The sequence below is a fragment of the Cheilinus undulatus genome, linkage group 3, assembly GCF_018320785.1.
Source record: "Cheilinus undulatus linkage group 3, ASM1832078v1, whole genome shotgun sequence".
Classification (NCBI taxonomy): Eukaryota; Metazoa; Chordata; class Actinopteri; order Labriformes; family Labridae; genus Cheilinus; species Cheilinus undulatus.
In genome coordinates, this window is record NC_054867.1 from 6,469,071 (window position 1) to 6,490,983 (window position 21,913).

Consider the following 21,913-nt stretch of genomic DNA (forward strand, 5'->3'; position numbering starts at 1 on the left):
ATCAAAAGTATGCATTATAAATGTATGCACATATGCATGAGCATGCACATCTGAATCAAAGTACATCTTTTAGTGTCCATAAACAGAGAAATAAAATCTCTAATCAAATAAACTCAATCAGATTGCATAAAATTTGCACATTTAGCTGCAGCTGTGATGACATGGTTGTGCAATCTGGTGCAGCATTGAATGTTTTTATAATTAACAGTAAATTAATGGTCACTGTTTTCATGAACACAGAAATTAATATCATGGAGGATATCAAGAGGAAGGCATTTGAAGGTATTCCGGGTGAAAGGGGACTCTTTCGCCGTAAAACTTTCTTGGATCTGGCGTACCTGGCCAAATTCATCAGCAACCAGTTGCAATCCTCCGGACAGCTGCACGGTACAGGTGTGCACCTTTCTCTGAGACAAAGAGCATGCCTGAGACCAAGCAAGGAATTAATGTTTTTTAATTTCAGGCCAATTTAGAAGTAAAATTCAATGAATTTTCCCCACGGATGTTCGCCCTCCGTTGTTATGGTTGGTTTGAAGTAGTTACTGTTTATTTACTACTACGTCATTTCAAATTAAGTTTGGGAGATCTTACAAATCTTTTTTCCAAAAAAAGAAAAAAAAAAACATCAATGTCAACATATCCAACAAAAAAAAAAAAAAAATTCTATTAACATTTTTATTTTTCCCCCAGTGTCCCTTAAGGGGTTCCATAGATTGTCTTATTTTTTAGGTCAAATTTAAAATATGGATATCACAGCTTAACTTTACAAAGGACCATGATTTTGCTGACCTCCATGGGCCCCCAGTTCAGCTGGGCCCCAGAAAGCTCTCCCATTTGTCCCCCCTTATGTACAGCCTTGTCTGCACATGACTGTTATTGAATGTGCATGGCTGTGTTCAACCACCTTCAGGTACAGTGGAGGTCCTGATCTCTGGCAACTTTATTTTGGGGGTCGCAGGCTGCAAAGGTTGAGAACCCCTCATTTAAGGAAAGTAAATTAATATCAGTCTAACTGGTATTAGCTGGTCAGTCCAGGAAAAATAGAAAAATTGGAATTGGCCACCAAAGTTGAAATGATACATCAGTTGTGGGGCGCTGATGCACAGATATCTATGCTTCTCCATGGACCCTGGAGCTTTTTTAGAGAGCTGTAGTCTGTTTACAGAGACTCTAGTCTGCAGCGTTTTTCAAACACTTCAGGAGAACTGACTTACATCTGAACAGATGATCATATGAAGCTCGTGTCTCTCATTCCTCCATCTATTTGCAAAATGACCCGTTCCCTCTCTCACATCGTGGTCCCTCCATGTTATCATTTGCTTGCAGCGTGGACTCGCTGGCATCTCCACTTGTTAACAGCTTTTTTCCCCTCATTTATTGTCAAACAAGAACTGAGGACAGTTAAGCAGCAGAGCTGGGCAGTGTGTCACTTAAATCAAATCTGTGCAGAGACTCGGCAGTGTAGGAATTTGTTCTAACGTTTATTCAAGACAAATAGAGGGAAACTCCAAAATCTACCAGTTGTTCTGCTTTGCCTGATAGATATTTTTGATATCTTTGATTTTTCTGAAAACCTCAGAAACACATCAATGCATGTGAAAGTGAAAAACTCCAATCTGATGTAAAATATTACAGAGTATTAAAGTAAATGGGCTGGAAAATGATCCTGCATTATTGTACTACATCTGAATATCATTACACAGGGTAAACATTGAGCTGAATGGGTTAAAAACTGATATTTTAATGTTGCCTTATATATGGGGGTGCTGCAGGTCCCTCAGCACCCATCCTCCCTGTACCCTGCTACAAATCTAATAAAATGTGTACACTGACACACTACTTACTGCTGCTGTAGTCTGGGCTCTCGTCTGATCCGCAGCTGATCTTGACATTAAAATCAACATTTATTGACTTTTTTAAATGAAATTCTGCACTGTTTAGGACATTCCATTCAACCGTAAATGATTTGTGCCTGATCTGTTCTAAACCTGGACAACTGAGGTCCAAGCAGGTGAGCTAGGTCAAGGTGACATCGCACACTCTGACACCTGGCTCAGAGTTACCGTGACAACGGTCCTGCCTCATCAGTCACACCTGTCTGAGAGGTTCGTGTGTGTACGTGTGTGTGACTCTGTCGGGTAACAGTGCACTCTGATGATGGTGATAGAGGACAGAATGGGGGAGGAAAGAGACCAAAAATCAAGTTCATCGCTGATCTGCTCTGTTCTGTTTTCTCTCTCCTCTCAGTGAACCTCCTGGACACAACAACGTACACAGGAGACTGGGGCTGGCTAACGTATCCATCGCATGGGGTAAGAACAACAAACCTGTGGAAGAAACATCGCAGCAAAATATCACAGCACAGATATCAAGTCTGGAATCAGTTATACAGAATTCTGGGAAGTCTTTATTGTTGTCTATCCCTGCACACCTGTGGAGAAGATATTCCTTTTTGGATCTTATGTGAGAGAAATGATGATGGGATACTTTTGCTGGAATTTTAGCTTCTTCCATTGGATCCACTTGGAATTTTGGCTTTACAGAATAAGATTTTAGTCTATATGTGAAATCAAGCTCACAAATATATGATCTGAATCTGCAGCATCTAATAGAAAATAAGTAATCTGGTTCCAGACTCAACCTAACCTCTAGTGGTGCTTTAGTTGAAAGAAAATGATCAGGGCTGGATGATCTCCTGTTCAGATCATCTGTTTGCCTCTTTAGGAAAGGATTCATGGTGTGAACTTCTTGTTTAACTGTCAGCCTTACACAGTAGTGGCTGTATGCTGCTACCACACCTGTGGTGTGCAGGTTAGGCCAAATGTGCCCATGTCTGGAGATAGGCTGAATCTGCTAGATTTTAGCAGCAACATAAGTAATTGTGTCATAATATGACACAATATCACTCAGTATGTGCATGGGAACAGGATGCTGGACATATAAAATAACAAACAGAAAAGAAAAATCTATGTTCATACTAAAAAATTCTGCATTACAGTGAATTCTAGATTTACACTGTTAGAAAGTTTTTCACCTCTTTCCTGGCTTGGTTTAATGTGGGTGGGGCCAATATGTGGGTTCATGATGTCATAAGCTTTTTTTACTGCCTACTGTCATTTTTCATGATTTTGAAGCTTAATTCTGTTAACTTGGAGATGTTTTATTTGACAGAAAGTTGATTTTAAGGATTCATAACACAGTGACCTGCCATACAACACACCTAAATACAGATTTATTTTCACTTTACAGAGTCTTTAAGTTAGTTGAGGAATTATTTAGGCTTGAAATGAAACCTTCAGCCATTCAGATTCAGTGACATTTATAGATAAATTCTACATAAAAATTTTGAATCTGTACACAGGAGGCCCGATTCATCCATTTCTAGTAAAGTTGTAGCCCAAGCAGCATTAACCAATCATGTATCAACAGGCTTTGGTGCAAAGGCGGAGCCAGGGGGTGGCTTACAGGGCATAAGCCCCTGATGTTTTCTCAAAAGCTCAGATCTTTGAGCTGGATTAAAAAACACTGTCTGCTGGGAGTCAGTTTGATGCCAAAGAAACATCCATCCATCCATTTACTATACTGCTTATCCCGTCGGGGGTCACAGGGAACTGGAGCCTATCCCAGCTGTCATTGGGCAAGAGAGATGGGGTACACCCTGGACTGGTCGCCAGACAGTAGCAGACATATATAGATAGACAACCAGGCACGCTCACACTCACACCTATGGCCAATTTAGAGTTCCAGTTAATCTACCTCCCACCACCATGTGGTCTTTGGTGGTGGGAGGAAGGCAGAGTAACTGGAGAGAACCCACGAATACACAGGGAGAACATGCAAACTTCACACAGAAAGGCCATGACCAGGAAGCAAACCGGGAACCTTCTTTTTGTAAGGCAACAGTGCTTAGTTAATGTTTATACAGTGCAGAAATAAATGCCACATGGAAAAGGAAATCCTGCATGAAAGGTGTGTGTAAGACTACCATGGGACAGTATTGAGCTATTCCCCCTCATTCCCAGGGCATACAGCATCAATCAGATGATGATTACTAAGGGGTTCCAGGACTGCAGATTAAGGGACAGGCTGCAGAGTACTAGGATCTGAAAGCACTTGGATATTTAAAGAATCTCTAAGAGAGCCTTGTTTTAGGGGGAAGAGGAGGGCCATAGCACCTGAGCATGCAGTTAAATATATGATCTCTAATTTTGTCATGCTGCTTTTAGGGATGCATGATATTGGATTTTTGCCGATATCCGATATGCCGATATTTTAAAACTCATTTTGGCTGATACCGATTTTTAATTACATTTTTCCCACTGTAAAAACACCAAGTCCATCCTGTACTACAATTTCTTTTTTTTTTTTAATATTGGTCATCTATTTTTTTTTTAGAAACAGACAAAACATTTGATTTTTATCAGAAATGAAGGATGTATTGTTTTATTTGAATACAAACATACACCAATGAAAAACTTGCAGTAATGTCTTCGGGTTACATGTGCATTACATGCTACATGTATTTTTGACAGTACAGCCAAAGTAATCTGCATCTTTGAGGGAAATAAACAGCAGCAAAATAACTCAGCCAGTTTGCAGGATGGCTCCTTGAGATACTTCTGACAAAGTGCTTTAAATAACAACAACAACAACAACAACAACAAAAAGACAGATTCTCAAATGCAAAAAATCTAGCTATAGTTCAGAGCTTAAATATGATTTTAAACTTTTGAGAGTCAAGATGAACAAAAGCAATAAAACTTGAACTGAAGTAGTTCTCCTGATTCTGCTTTAAACAGCACAGGCTAACTAAGCACCCAAGTTTAATGGGCATTTCACTGTAAACAGCTCTGTAACAACACAGTGATGCCCACATCTCCAATGATGGACACAGAGCACCTTCGTGCACCATGCACGGGCGACTTGGCACAGCGAAGTCCATCATTGCTTTTGCCATTTTTTGCGCACTGTCACCTAGCATGACACGCACATCCTTTTTTCCATTTCCATATCTGAAACATGTAATCAACCAAGGTTGTTATAGTTAACTAAAACTAACTAAATAACTTCAACTAAAATTCAAAAATCATTTTAGTTAACTGAAACTAAATAAAAATAAAAGCTTTACCAAAAAAATTAAAACTAACTAAAACTGCATTGTGCGCTTACAAAACTAACTAAAATAAAATAGAAATGGAGACAAAAGATCCTTAGTTTTAGTCTTTGGGACAACCATACTGACTGGCACCAACACCCAAGTCTGGGGAGTGTAAAATTGCCAGATCTGATTGGTTAAGACTTCACATAGTGGTAGTTTTATGTCTGAAGTTGTATTCAAACATTAAGTGAATAAAATGATAAGTGAAGACAGTCACCTGTTTTAATATGTTCTTAAGAATGTATGACACTCACTCAGCCATCTATCCGTAAAAAATGAAAACTAACACTAACACTAATAAAAAACTAAACTAAAACGAAGCATTTTGCAAAATAAAAACTAAACTAAACTAATAAATCAGCTGTCAAAACTAATTAAAACTAAACTGAAATCGAACACAGAGAGTAAATGAAATAAAAATAGAAACTAATGAAAAATCCAAAACTGTTATAACCTTGGCTGCAACTGGGACTGCTGAGTGAGCACTCCTGTGAGTGTAGGACAGGCTTTTTAAGAGTGAAATCCTCATCCATCCACTGAGGCAGTGAGGCTCAACATGCTAACAGGACAGACACTTGATGTCAATATATCCGTGGTGAAGCTAATATGTTTAGCTTTAAACGAGGGCTTCTCCATGTGACTGGAAACGTTTTGCAGTTCATGTAAGGCTATAAGCGCCACCTAGGTTACTGTAGCAGGGCTTCAAATGCATCATTAGCCCGCAGAAGCCCCTATATTCTACCACACTGAAAGGCTGATTATCAAGAGCTATAAATTCAATGATTTTCCTGTTCAGCTCCTTACCTTTGGATGGTTGCTGCTGTATTTTTTAGCTTTGTCGAATGACTTAAGTAAAGGCTGCAGACGAGTTTTCCCTGGCACAAAGTTTTTGTCATTCTTTATCTTAAGAAAGTCCTTGTAAACATCAGGGTGATAGTTTTTAGATGTAAAATTAGACTGGTGGTGTTAAAGGTTGCCATAACCGTGCAAAACAGATGGATATGCCCGCTTCCTTGTTTCTCACTGGCAAATCTATCTTGCAAAGCTCCCGTCTGATTCGGCCAGCTTTGGGCCAGGTTAGAAAGTGACAGGACCAATCAGCGACAAGGGGCAGCAACAAGCAGCAACAAGAGGCCGGTGCAATTATGGCGGAAGATATAAGCGTGGATGCTGCTAAAGCGCCAGTTTCATCAGAACTTGATGGCATTTCTTCGTTAAAAGAATAACAAAAAACAGCAGTGAGTTGTTTTCATTTAAAAAATGACAAAAGTCGTGTACTGCCATGACTACAGTGCCATGGTTTGCGCTATTTCTCGGTAGCTGTGCACGCGCACTTCGGTCACCGCTACATCACGTGTTTTGTTAAAGATGTGACAGACAGAGCATTCATCCAATCATGCTCCGAGTTTTTTGTCAAACCTCTGCCCTTTCCCAAACGCTTAGTATTGAAGGTTTTCCAGATGGATGTGTGAAACACATCCATCTGACGTGTCAGGATAGTGTTGCCGGGCTCCTCCACGCATCACATGTACTTTACAAGTGATGCAAACAGCTACTTTGCTGTCTTGTTCCCACACCTCAAACTTCTCCCAAACAGCTGACATGTTGAGTTTGTTGTTGGTGCACTTCCGGCATCATCGCGTGCGCTTAATTATGACGTCACATTATCAGCCATACAGATTGGCATAAATTTTATTATCAGCTGATGATATCGTGCATCCCTAGCTGCTACAGCAAAGAGCAAAAATAATGCGGTGAGAAAAATTTGAGGTCATATTACCCATTTGAACATCACAAAGAGCAAATCATTGTTGCAGCAAATAAGACGGGAACACAAGTGCATCTATCTGATTTCATGTGAGTGATATGAATCTGTCAATTTCTTTGACCCGGTGCAAACATTGTTGTTGTCCCATGTAAACGTAACATTACAACCTAAACCTTAATTTAGACAGACATGCAATGTTTTAATAATCCTGTAGTAAATAGATATAAAAAGTCACTGGATGCACACAAAAGAAGAGAGATTATGAAAAAGTTATATGCTGTGACTCTGCAAAAACACATGCTCCCCTCAGCCCCAGAAGACACGGAGTCCTGAAAATGACGCTGATTCTAGCTCTGCTTAGACGCCACATTCAGTCCCCTCCTTACACTGGGAGAAAGGTGCAAATCACACCAGACCCCCTGGTGAGTTTCCCCCAAGGGAAGATGGAGTAGCAGAGGGTGGAGGAAGAGAGAGTGAGATGAAAGAGAGAGAAAAAGGTGACAGTGAGGCCACAGCGTCGCTACATTTGCATATTGTAATGCCACCTGATGATGCCTGGGGTGATGAATTAGGACTCCAGCCGTGATCTTTATAGCAGCAAGATGCCACCATGTCCCAGAGTCCCCTTGCTGTCAGAGATGCAGTAGAAACATTTAACTCACCTCCGGCCCACACAACAGAAGGCGCTGTGATTGAACACCGGCCAGGAGGAACAGATGGATTGTCTTTCAAGTCCTGAGAAAGAGCTGGAAGAATTGGATTAGAGGTTTGAGTGTTCTGACTCCTTCTGAGTGAAATCAGCATGAAGACTGAATCTCCTTCATTTTGACAGCAGTGTTATAACATCTAGATTACATAAACTCAGCCTGTACTGTTTCATCTAATTGATTCAATATGCCAGACATTTTCAATCCTAACTTGATGAGAGCCACTTTTTCATTCTTAGCTTAGTGACGGAGTAGATTTAGAGCTGGAGCTGTTGAAGGTTATACAATCTGTGCATCTGCTGCTGAAAAGAAAGAAATGAAGGAAGGTGAAACAAGCTGTTGTTTTGTTCTCATCAGACAGTTTTCAGTGAGTGCTGTTTTTAGAGGGCAGATGCTTTCAGACGAATGCAAAGGTAAAGAACAACTTCTTGTCTCTGGGAGGGGGGCGATGATGATGATGTTTGTGCCTGCAATCCTGTCATTCATTTCCTCCATCAGCAGTTTTAAAAGTTCATCAGACTCATGAGCGCATTCATGGGAGTTGATCTTTACTGGTACCCAATCAACAAACAGCAGAAAAAACCCAGAAGAGTTACCAAAGACAGCTGTGGGATTTTAGGTCTGGAAGCTTTTAACAAGGAAAGAGGACTGAAGCAGTTTTATTAAGTCTTTCTTTCATTGCTTTCTGTCATAAATAACAACTTCTGCTACAGAAAACAAATATATATACAGTATATATAAAACGCTGTTCCAGTACCATAACTGCCATTATAGCATTTTAGGTTCAACTTTGAATTTCTATCAGTCTGCCACTTTTCCCCTAACATCTTCCATAATTTTATCCTCTGTTATATCAAATTAAAGTAGCATTTTGTGTATTTTTGTTGGTCGTTTAAAAGGAAACAACGGAAAGTGAAAGCCCCTTTTTCAAAAACAGATCACTCAGTTTTTACTTATTTCCTGAATGAAGATTTATTGCTGTGAACTCAAGGGTATATCAATAAAGCTGGAGTTTTTTTAAATTCTTTTTAGACAAGTTTTTATCTTCTTATTTTTATTCCTAAACCAAATATTTGACTCTCATCAAGAATTGGACAACCTTTTTCTGAAGGGGAGACTGTACACAAGGCCGCCCATAAGGGGGGGTAAAGGGGAGAGCTTTCTGGGGCCCATGGAGGTCAGCAACAACATGGTCCACTGTAAAGTTAAGCTGTGATGACCATATTTTATTTTTACCCTCAATAATAACCACTCTCATCGAAGCAACAGGAATGATTTTTTATCTATGTAGCACAATACTGTACAGCTTTTTAAAAATGTAAATCCTTTTTATAAAACACATTACCTTTTTATTAGTGATGTTAATATGGATGAGAACTCTGAACTAAATAATTAGAAAGTAATGTTAGACTCCATAGATGTAATGTACACAAAGATCAAGATGCCAAAACTTATTTGGAAAAGAACAGAGTAACTGTGAAAGAGAGAAAAATTGATGAAATGCTTCAAGAATAGATTTAAATAGTGCCAAAATGGCAAAATGGGTTAAAAATTGCAAAAAAGGGGAAAAAAAATAGTGAATAGGGGCAAAAATAGGGTAAAGTGGCAAAAAAGTGGCATCAATGGGCAAAAACAGGTACAAAGTGCCAAAAAATAAGCAAAAAGTGGCTAAAGTAGTCAAAAGTTTAAAAAAGATGTTGCAGAAAGGGGCAAAAATGGCAGCAAATAGCAAAAAGGGGTAACAAATGCAAAGGGGCAAAAAGAAATTAGGAAAATTATACTGTCAGAAATTGGTGAAAAGGGGAAAAATGGGATAAATCTGGAAAAGAATGGTCAACATGGCCCAAAAGGTGGCAAAAAAGGCAAAAGGACAGCTAAGGTAGGCAAAAAGCAGCAAAAATTGGTCAGAAGTGGCAAAAAGATGTGGCATTAATGATTAAAAAAACCACAAATAAACATTTTTAACATCAGAACCCAATAATAATTGACACTTTTCAGCTCTAATATGAAGTAACTGTTAGCCAGGATGCTAGCACAGATGCTACTGATTTAACACACACGCATTGACATCATCAATAAAACTGACTTTAGTCACTTGCCCTTAAACCTCACCGACCGTGCCTCGTGTGCCAGCCACGTCTTCTCCTCGCCATTTGGCCCGGCCAAAGACACAACTGAAGGATTCATAAGTAAAACTAACCAGTGCACTGGGAATGGGAGGTTAAAAAGTACTGAAATAGCCACGCACAGCTTTAAATACCATCTGGAACAAAGTGCTGGATGACAAACCAATATTTGTAATAAATTCCATGTGAATATGAGTCCCTTTCTACCCGCAGCACTACTGTCTGTGTGAAGATGCTGTAAAATTAATAAAAGAACTCCTGTTAATGATGTTCATTGTTTGAAAATTTGGTTGAGGATGAAAGAGCACGTATATAAAGCATATATACTAGCACCACGATGTGTGCTGGCATACCAGCTCTGGTAATCAGCTACGGGTTGCACCAGCTGTGCTTAAGTTCAAACCTAGCTTAGGTCCTGTCCATGAGGGCGGGTATTTTCAAAAACAAAGTTTTTTGTGTGCGTTTTGACCTTCCAGTGAAGACTTCTAGAAACTCAGTTTACCCCGTTTCTGTAGAGTAAAATAAAATAAAGAGGAAACGACAGACATGGTAATATTATAAAGAAGCACAGGAATGTGAGGAATTTAGAATGACATCATTTATACAGGAAATGATAGAAATCCCCCAAAATGTATTCTAATTTAATGAAACCCACTCATGACAACATGACTAAATTTAAGCTTTAAGCCTTTTTTTTGCAAGATTCAGCAAAGAGTACCTTTACAGGTAACACAGGGTAATATTTTGATGTGATCAGAACTGAAACTAAAATCTGTTTTATGTTAATTTGGCACTGTTTTGTGCAAATATTCAAAATAAACCCTGAAACTAACTCTGATAAAAATGTACATAAGATTAGGCTGAAGAGGAAATGTAATTTACTCGTCAAACACGTCTGAATACAATGGTGCCTACAAGCTGCCTTGGATCAGCTCTAATGTATGCAGAATATCTGCCATTTCACCATCACACACAATAATGCACAGTTTAATCAGCAGTGGATTACTGCAGACACATCATTTAGTGACCATGACATTAATACTCTGCTTTTTAAGGAGTTTACGGGCATGCAGTGTACAGTGGGAAGAGCTCAGCTTGTAAATAGTATGTCTCAGTGAAGGAGCTGCTGTCCTCTGTGTGGGAGGTTTGATTTACTCCAAGCTGTAAGTGCTACTGTCGCCTGGGTATGTTTTCAGCTTGATAATGATGCATTCAAAATGATTCTTCAGCAGAACTATCAGAGCAGCAGCAGCACTTTACAGCTGCAGGCCTGTTTCTGCTTTCACTCTTTTCACCGATCCTGAGAACAGAAACCAAGTGTACCAGAGTCTGATGGCTTCAATGTTATGTTTTATTGTTACTGAAAGATAACTTCATTTTCCTAGGGGGCGTAAGTCAGGTATGAATGTGCTATTAAAGTTTTAACCATGATAGATATTTTGTTGATGAAAAGTATGACAATAAAGTTAATGTACAACTTTTTTTTTCTGTGATAAAGACATGATGATAATGAACTAAAAATAGATCTTTGATAAATAAATAACTAACATTGAAGTTTGGTAAGAATACTGGACAACACTCTGGTGTCAGTGCTGGACTGTCATAGTCTGTGCTTGATCCTGTTTGGACCTAAAGTCTTCTGTTTGGTAAGGGGTAGTATTGACATGCAATCAAATGTGGTATTTTTTTTAACTACTCATCCTTTTCATTCTTACTCAAAGCAGCTGTGAAAAACACTCCCAAACTTTTAGCAAGTTCAGTCTGTTCAAAAATATATCCTGTGTTGAATTCTGTGTTAAAATAAGCAGAAAAAATGCTTACTAGCCAGTAAACAAGTTGGCTTACAGTAACATTTTAAAATGTTCAAGGGCTGCTCAGTTAAATAAACTTTTGTGCAAAGATAAATAAGGTGCTTTTCATGGTTGGAAAGGGTTTTCCCCCATGTGCATTTTATTATTTCCTTACTTTTAACTATTTTTACTATTTCTTCTTATTCAAGTGGACAAAGCTGGAGAGTTCCAGGTCACGCTAAATCAGTTAAAACAGGGGTGTCAAACTTAATCACAGCAGGGGCCAGATTCTGGATTCAGGTCTAACCTGAGGGCCTTCAACACTTAACCATAGCTGTCAACCTCATTTCACTGGTTAAAAAAAAAAAAAAAAAAAAAAAAATTGTAACCATGAAATTATAAGTCAAAATTTGATTCAAATTTAAAAATTGGAGTTTAAATGATCAAACTATGGGATTATAAAGTCAAAGTTAGAGTTGAAAATATTAGATAAAATATCAAATAATTGGTTAAAAAGGTCAAAATATCACTTAAAATTTAAAATTATGAATCTTAAAGCTCAAAATATTATATGAGAAGTCAAAATTATGAGTTGAAATGCTCAAAGTATGAAATTAAAAGTCAAAAATTCTAAGTTTGAGTCATAATTGAGATTGCAAAATTAAAACTATGAAATTAAAACACAAATTAATTTCTTTTCCCCGATTCCTGACTTCTTATCTAAATATTTCTACTCCTTGCTTTTTCTGATTTTTTGACTTCACAAGGATATCTTAAATCATCAAGGATAAGTTCACATTTTTATACTTGAGGAAATCTGCAGACCTCAGACTGATGGGCCAGTTATAACAGAAATATCAGATCATCTTGCAGGTCGAATTTAACTGTTCCACAGGCCGGATTTGGCCCCCAGGCCTTGAGTTTGACACCCCTGAGTTAAAATATTGCTGCCTAGAATGGCATCTTCACAGTGTGTGTGTAATGAAACACTTCTCAAGTAATAAGGACCACTGCGAGTACTCGTGCACTCATACCCACCCTCACCTCAAACATCATGATGTCAGAAGTTTTACATGTCATGAAATAAACAAGGTACAGCATGGCTTCAACACCAGTCTGCATTGACACATGAGGCTAATAAGCAGTTAGCAACAACAGCCAGGTTCACTGTGCTTGTCTGTAAAATTAAAAAAAAAAAAAAAAAGCTGTAGTGAAATCTGTCTAGGACAGGAGTGTCAAACTCAATCACAGCAGGGGCCAGATTCTGGATGTAGGTCTAACCTGAGGGCCTAACAGGGTCAACATTTAACCATAACTGTCAACCTCATTTCACTAGTAATAAAATATGACAAAAAAACAGCACCAATGATAATTCATTTGGAAAATCAAAAAAGTCAAACATGTTAAGTTTAAAGGCTCAAATCTGAGATAAAAATTCCAATTCATTTGTTCAAAAGAGCAGAACACAATATTAAATTTAGAAAAAAAAAGTTTTTTAAGAGCAAATACATGAGGAGAAAGTTGAAATCATAAGTTTAAAGGGCCAAAATATGAGATCAAATTGAAATCATGAGTTTAAGAGTCAAAATATGACTTAAAATTTTAAATTGTGAGTCTGATTTGTCCAAATGTTGGATTAAAAAGCCTAAATTAGGAATTGAAAATGTCAAAATATGAGCTAGAATTCAAAATGACGACTTAAAAAGTTAAAAATATGACTTAAATTCAAAATTGGGAGTGGAAAAGGTCAAAATATTTTATAAAAAGTGAAAAATATTTTTTCAAAATGTCAAAATATGAGGAAAAAAAATGAAATCATGTTTTTAAAAGTCCAAAAATGGGATTAAAAAGCCAAAGTAAGGAGTTGAAAAGGTCAAAATATGACTTAAAATCTAAAATTGGGAATTTAAAAGATTAAAATGTGACATATTAAGCCCAAATTATGAGTTGAAAAGGTCAGAGTATGAAATGAAAAGTATAATAATAAGTTTGAGTTGTAATCTTGAGATGCAAAATTGAAAATATGAAATAAAACACAAATGAATTTCTTTCCTAGTCTTGACTTTAATAAAATCTTTCTTACTCTTTATTTTTTTCAGATTTTTATGTCTTAACAAGAATATTTTAAATGATCAAGTTGAAGTTCACATTTTTATACTGGAGGAAATCTGCAGACCTCATACTGATGGGCCAGTTATAATACAAACATGATATGATCTTGCAAGCTGAATATAATCATTCCACGGGCCGGATTTGGCCCCCGGGCCTTGAGTTTGACACCTGTGGTCTAGGAAATTTTTATTCAGACATGTTTATCATTCCAAATCAATGTGTGTTGCAAAACATAACAAATCTTGGCCTTAGTATTGTGATTCAAATGTGTCCTGCAAATACGTTTATATATTATTATTATTATTATTATTATTATTATTATTATTATTATATTATATTATTTGCATTGCCTCCATTTTAAGTCTTACTGTGCCTATGTTTGATCTCATTTTTGTAAAAATCCAAAATAAAATCTAAAACTTACTATTGCTCCTAAAATACTGCTGCTCACAGACTGTGTTTTTGTTTTAGTAGACAAAATAATTCCTTGCTCTCTGATAGGAGTTCAGAGTATACATTACAGTAGAGTATTGGGGTAGAGACGTATGTAATATTTTAACCATGCGTGTCTTTCAGAAGGCCCTACCAGCTCTGCAGTCAATGGTCGTAGATAAAACGTTTATATAATGACAGTAGAGACCAAGTAAGTGGAGCACAAGAGGGAGAAAAATAGATAGTGAATAAAAATATGGCGTCAATTTAATAGCGAGTTTGGATGGTGTCATACATTTCATCACTTTTACTGCCTCTGGCCATTTAAAATTACTTGCTATTTGCAACAAGTCTTATTTCTGCAAGAAGGGGCAAATTTTACGACAAATTTCTGAATATTCTCAAATATACATGCAGATGGGACTGTGTGATTCTGGCAGAGCAGTTTATGTGCAGTTTGCATCCACTGACCCTCAGCTCTGTGGGTTGGACACTTTGATTCTCATTAAGACAGCTTTGGCACAACGTAGAGCCAACCTTCGGTGTGCCAGGCCCTAAAGTGTTAAAGCAAAACATGTCAGTCGCTTTCTGACGCTTCCAGTGGACACAGAGTAGCTTAACTGGTTAGTGTGTTTCTATTTATCACCTGGATAAATGTCAGTTTTACTTTGAATTCAGTTTTGTTCAGTGCCAATATCCAAGTGGAACAAAAAACATCTCAAAGTCTGGAAATGCTTTTCTATGAGTTGGTTAACATTTTTTCATTGGCACTGAAACAGGAAAACAATCCACACATTACCTGGAGTGAACACAAATGCCTTAATAAAATGAAATTCACAATCAGCCTTTACCCTGCCAATATCCCAGCACAAGTTTACACAGTGTAGGAATATAAAGTAACTTTATGGATTCTGTGACTAGAGTCTGCTGTAGCAGATGGAAGAGTTGATTATGTTCTGTTTAATTTAGTTTTTTATTTTATTTTCTGCTACACTGTACAAAGCAAACTCCCTGTCATTGATAACAGGCCCAAATACCAATGATTTCAATGCAAAAACAAACAGGGGCGGCAAGATTTACAAAGAAATTCTACTAATCATTTTGAGTTGTTTCAGGAATGACCCCTTAAACTAGTGACGAGTGATCAGTATTTTTTGAACCGATAACCAATAATTTCCTACTCCTGATGACCAGTAAGAATGATATTTATTTTTAGTTGTTGGAATAAAAAAAATGTATGTGGAAGAAAAATAGATTTATTTGTAGTGAGCAGAGATATTTATAGCCAATTCTAATTGATATTATTTGTGTTTATGTCAAAACAACAACAACAACAAAAAACAGTTCTGACTTCACAACTGTTATCTGTTCTTTTTTTTTTAAATTGACATTTTTATCAGGGCTGTCAACATTAACACATTAACGCTTGTGATTAATCTTGAAACCTTAAAAAAAATAAATAAAAAAGAAAATAATAACCCAAGCTAATCATTTGACTAAGTTTGACCACAACTTGCTCCTGTAGTCCTCCAGCGTGGATGTTTATGTGCCTGGGGGTGAAGAGGTCAGAGGGTCAGACACAGCCAGCAGTGATGAGTGAGGAGACAGACCCAGGTCTGCTTAACGGCAATTTTCTCCTTAAAAAGCTGGAGAATGTTAGTTAAGATAAAACCATAACTGTGGGTACATGCTGCAGTGATGAACTGTCTTTACACCGAAGCACAACGAGTCTTAAGTTCCACCTTCAGGCAAAGCACGTCTTTGCTAATGTTAGCAAAGATGCTACCAACAACACGGGATCACGCCATGGTCATACCACTCTGTTCAGCTGCTTCAGGACAGTTTTCTTCTTCAGCTGCTCAGATAAATGCTGAAAAGTGAACAAAAACTTTAAGACAGTCCTATTTGTTAACAATATTAATCCAGTGTAGAAATCCACGATGGAATTGGCAAAATTGAAGTTAATTAGTGAACTTTAGAGCTGAAGATGGAAAATATGATGCGTTCAGGTAACCTCAGTAAATTAGACGACTGTATTCTATGTTATGATGTGTTCAAATTAGGGCTGGGTGATATGGCCTAAAATTGGTATCCTGATGTATTTTTGCTATATCTCGATACATGATATATATCGCGGTATTTTGAAATGGCCTCTGCCAGCTGAATTTAAAATCCTGCAGTCTAGTCCTCCATTCAGGCTCACAGCTGTGATTATGTTAGTCCATTATCTGTGCTGATGAATGCTGGACCCGTTTCTGACAAGTTCATAACATGAGAGCGTCTTTAGACCTGAGTTCCACTTCTTCCTTTTCAAAGTTGATCGACTGCTCAATGCTGCAGATCCAGCGCTGTTTCTGTCTCTAAAGTCAGCTAGCTCCCTGCTAACTAGCCACGCTGCTCTGTTTACCTTCCTCTCCCGTGCTTCTCGCCGCTGATGCGCATGTGCAGAGGAGTTTTCTGGATTGGTGGAGGAGAGAGAGAGTGAGCTCTCTGCTGTGAGAAATGCGTTCAGGAACAATGGGAGAAGCGAAACTCCAGCGAGAAACGCACGCTGACGGCTCAAAACTTCCACGTAATTTATACTCCGATTTTTGCGATGTAGTCATTTTATACATTGTGGCTGGCAAAAGCCACGATACATCGAGTTTACTCGATATATCGCCCAGCCCTAGTTCAGATGTCACATAAAATGGGAAAATGTATTTTTTGATGAGAAACTTCATTAAAGACAGTGTGAATCTGTGTTTATATTTGAGGAATATACAATTGATGTGAAAAACTGAGTCATAGCTTAACTCAAACACTACTCAGCTGAGAACACTAGTAGTTGAAATATTTGCCCTTATTTTGTCTTTACACCAAACTATAGAAAGTATTGATAGTGGTATTGATAAGGACTCAGATCATCACTTTAATGTGCTGTACAGAGAATTAAAAGAATAAAATAAAACACTTGACAATAACAACCTTCAAAAATCTAAAAACATAAGAATATACTTAAACTATTCAAAAACGCACGTATTTAGGTGTACACTTAAAGTTAATGACCACATCTTTGCTAACCTCCATTGGCCCCATTCGTGGCTCTGGGTCCTAGATCGATCTCCGCCCCCTCTTTTTGGCTTCTTTGGTTATGAGAGAGAATGTAATATTGTGAACCAAAACCAACCAGTGAGCTGAGAATAGCTGAAACGAAGGATCTCTCCACATCCTGTGAGGGAAAGAGAAACTATTACAGATACCAGTATTTCATTCCTGTGGGTCTTCTGAGCATTAGGTCTAGAAAAACCTGGACTTTTCTCACTTTAGACCAGCGTTACTCAACCCTGCTCAACCAAAGCGCCAAGTTGTTGAAAAATACCTTTGCAAGAGCCACAATCAAAGTGGTGAAAAGTAGCAATAAAAATAAGTTAATGGGGGACAAAAATGGTCAAAAAATGGTAAAAACATGACAAAAAAATCTGAGTAATCTTATTGTTATCATACAACATAAAACCTTTTTTTTTTTTTTTTTTTTTTTTGCAGTTCCATTTAGTGCTCGAGCAGTTTCTCATTTAATATTGAAACTGCTCTGAGATAGGTGCTGTTTTTTAGTCTGTTAGTTTTGGCTCTTATCTGAACCGTCTTCCTGAGGGTAGCAGTTGGAACAGGTGATGTGCTGGGTCGGATGAGTCCTTCAGGATGCCCAGGGTCTTCCTGTGCGGGACAGCAGGACCTGAACAGCCCCTCTAAGGAGAGGAGAGCACAGCCAGTGATTTTCTGTGCTGTGTTGATGACCCTCTGGAGAGCTGTCTTCTCCTGAGCAGTGCAGCTGGAAAACCACACTGGGATGCAGTATGCCAGTACACTTTCAATGGAGCATCTGTAAAAGGACACCAGCAGCTCCTTGGCCAGGGCGTTGCTCTTCAGGACCCTCAGGAAGTGGAGTTGCTGCTGTGCCTTTCTGATCAGCGCTGTGGTGTTGGTTTTCCAGGTCATCTTTCAGGTGCAGCCCCAGGAACTTGAAGTCTGAGACCCTCTCCACACAGTCCCCATTGAGTTGTATGGGCTGAGGGTCAGATCTGTTTCTCCTGAAGGCCACTATTATTTCTTTAGTCTTTGTTGTGTTGAGGACCAGGTTGTTGATGCTGCAGCAAGATGACAGTTTTTGACCTCAAAAAAAAAAAAAAAAAATGAAATGAAACTAAAATGAAACAGAAAAATGAGTGGAAAGTTACTAAAATGGGCTGTGGCAAAATTTTGGGAAAAAAGTGGAATTTAATGGCAAAATGCAGCTTAAATTCGTGTAAAGTGGCAAAAATGGGCAAAACAATGCAAATAATATAAAGCAGGATTGAAGGGGCAAAAATTGGGCAAAAGGTTGCAAAAAAGGGACAAAAGTGGGCTTAAATCAGAAAAAATGGATTTAAAATTGCAAAAAAAAAAAAAATTGCAAGTAAGGGCAATCGAAATACACAGACAAATTTAAAAGTTGATCATTTATCCTACAGTATAAGCGTGGGAAACAAACTGAGCTCAAAGTTTTCCTTTATTTAAGGTTTTCTGGGGGGATAATATTTCAAATGAAGACATAAAAGAGTCACAAATAATCAAAAAGAGCCACATGTGGCTCAGGAGCCACATGTTGAGTATCACTGGTTTAGACAAATCACAATGTTTCTGATATTAGGCACCATTGAATATGATATTTTGTATCCGTGTGTGTGTGTTAGTGTGTGTGTGTGTGTATTTGTGTGAGAAAGCCTTGCCTAGACCTCATGGGTTTTTTGATAAATGGATGTTTTGACAGCTTGTAAGTCTCTAACACTCTGGCTCTGGCTCACTAACACACACACTTCCACACATGCAGCACATGTAGAGGTCATTTTTCTGCCATGCTGACAGATAGCAGCGTTATGAATGTGCCATGCTATCAGCATCAGTTTTCAGCTGCTCCATGCTCGGGGCAGCCGCGGCTCTCTGATGCTTTGAGGTTAAGAAAAAACAACAGCGGTGAAGAGTTCTGTCGTCTGACTATTATGTCATTCACTGCTGTTGTTAGGAGCTGAGGGGGACTCTGATTCAGTCACACTGTTTTGTGTTTCAGTGATATGTAGAATTGCTGTTACATAACAAAAACATAGATTTGGCTCTGCTTTTACCCTGTAGGTTCAGTGTGTTATTTTTACACCGAATGTTATGGAGGGATGGGGATGGTGGGAATGTCACTGTAAGTGAGCAAGTTAGGTAAAGGTGAGAGCGAGAGATGAGGAGAAATAGATAGAGAGGCTGTCCACAGGGGATACATGAGGAATCAGTGTCAAGTGAGAGGAAGATGGATTGGAGTCATCAGTGTTTTGTGTCCAATTCCAACAGGACAGAGGTCAACACAGATATTTCCTCAGTCAGCTATTTATATAATTCTGGATTTATTATGTACTTCTCATCACTCTCTTGATTTTTTCCATGTTTCAGGCAAACTGTGTGTAAAGGTTGATGCAGTTCTACAGAACAACTCTGAGAATGTAGTTCTGAGAACTTTCTAGGGTCTTTCTGTGCAGCTTTTGTATTTCATGGTCAAAAAGTGTATTCTCTCTAAGCTTTAGCACAGTCTGAGTTCTCTAATAAAGCCCATTGTCCAAGGACAAGTATTTCTTTAGCACAAAGCTCAAGTAAAGCAGCTGTGCAACAACACAGCAGACAGATGAGAGCTGCAGTGGAGCTGGTGCATGGAGCTTTTAGAACCAACTACATTCTTTAAATCAGGAATTTATTTTTAAAAAATGTTAAAGTTAGAGTAAATACTGCACTTTATATTGGTAGTTGTTACGCTTGTGTGGCTTTTGATTTCTTTTGTCTGACACAGAATGCTGTTTTAGGATCTTTTGCATAGAGAGGATCTGATTTAACTGAAGTTCTGATGAAGGGCTTTGGGTATCTGCAGATATTGAATCTGATCTGATACCAGTGTGAACATCACACTGGGAGTCATTTATGCAACAAAATTAGAAATATAAGTAGAACCTGGCTGAAACGTTATCACAATCTGCTCCACAGCTGATCTATATTTTGTTCTAGTATCACTCACCTACCACACCAGATGAAGTAAATAAACATATCAGTGCAAAGTAGCCTAAGCTTTGGTTCCCATGTCTGTGGTCTTTTATGGTTCTGGCATTGTCTCTAAAAACGTCTCTCACATTGATATAGCATTTTCTACATGACAGTTGGAATCTGGTCACTGGTGTGTGATCTGTGGAGGTTTTAAGCCTGTGGCTTGTGCTGTAATGTCATTGCTTCACATATGTGCAGTAAATCTTTTATAACAATGGACTATGTTGATAAATCATACAGTCTTGTAGAGGAAGTCAGAGCACTATTAGAACAATTATGTATCTAACATTTATTGTTTTGTTTGCCCACTTTGTGTGGTTAACAATGAGCAGTGCGGTGCAGAAATTGCATCTTCCTGTGGAAGTTGTTTGGGAGTTTTCAACAGTTGAGTACTTCCTAAATAATTTTCCTTTGTTGTTAGCACCTTCCAGGCGATGCACAGGCCTACCAGCAAACTGATGACATGATACTGTACACCCACGTACATGCCATAAAGCAGGGCTGCATGATATATATGTAGCACATGCTACAAGAAAAATATGCTCATATTTACACATTCATTTTAGCCAGTACCAATGTCAGTGACAGATTTATGTACATTCAGCTTGAAAACTGTAGTCTTTAAAGTGAAGATTTAAGTAATGAAGATGAACAAAGAAAAGACTTCTGCTTATGAAGACCATTTGGTCTCACTAGCTCTGTATCTGCTCCATCACTCATATGAAGTTCTTGGTCTGTGGAGGTGAGCTGTCAGCATCTCCCCTCTCTGCTCCACATTGAGTTGTTCTCAGAGCTAGTGGACAGACCAACCAGCCCAAAATCCTTTACAATGCTTCTCTATTTGCTTTGTTAGCCATTGGTGGGAAACTGAGAATTAGGCTGTTTTTAAAGTATATTCACTTCTGGGTGTAAGATTAATAACAGATTCTGAGCAGATAGCTCAGCCTGGTTCAAGATGCTAAGACAGATGGACATTAGAGAAAATGAATACTGTACAGTTAAAATGATGGTCTCTTCCAAGATCAATGATAAAGCTAGGATGCCTCCTTGAAAATCTTGAATGGGTGTTATATTTATACTCTCATAGAGGGGGGAGCTGGCACAGCTTAATACAAAACTTTACAGTACTTTATTAGAAATGGTCAAACTATGTCACCACTGGTCAGGGAGTGGTTCATATTTGGGTTTGTCAGATATAGAGTCTCGGCTACTCTGCCCTACAAAAAGGCTGTCTCAAAAACCATCCCAGTCTCCATTGAGAGTTATTAATCCAACACTTAAGCACTCACAGGAGGTTTGGAATAAAGGCCATAAAATGTTTGTATTCATATAAACAAGGCTGCACATCCTTCTGGGAAAATGATGCAATTAAAAAAATAGGATTCATGGAACCTCAGGAGGTTAGCCATAATAGTTGATGTTTTGAGTAAAGAGAATAATTTTCATATTGGGGGTTAAATGTTGATATAAACTGATAAATTAGCACAGCCTTTGGAAAAACTTGCAACAACAAAGTCTCCCTTATATATTGTTTAAGGAGCTAATGATTTGTATGGAATAAGTGGACATCAATGGGATTTGGACCCTGAGTTTGAACAGGAGGTCTGGGAAAATAATCTTCAAGATATGGGTCTGTCAGTTAGGGGGAGTAAAGTAAATGAACACATGAAATAATGCACTGATACTGTTTGATCTGATCCGAGAGCAACAGGTGATGAAAAGGTAAT

The 21,913-nt window shown here is 38.2% G+C and overlaps 1 protein-coding gene across 3 annotated transcripts in view; it reads left to right on the plus strand.

Annotated features, from left to right (window-relative positions):
* Positions 1–21,913, plus strand: part of epha8 (eph receptor A8) — a 228,663-nt gene that overhangs the window by 67,121 nt on the left and 139,629 nt on the right. For all 3 annotated transcript variants that reach the window (XM_041782786.1, XM_041782784.1, XM_041782785.1), the window contains exon 2: positions 2,248–2,312. In XM_041782786.1, the coding sequence (XP_041638720.1) occupies positions 2,248–2,312 (65 nt within the window). The remainder of the gene's footprint in view (positions 1–2,247; positions 2,313–21,913) is intronic.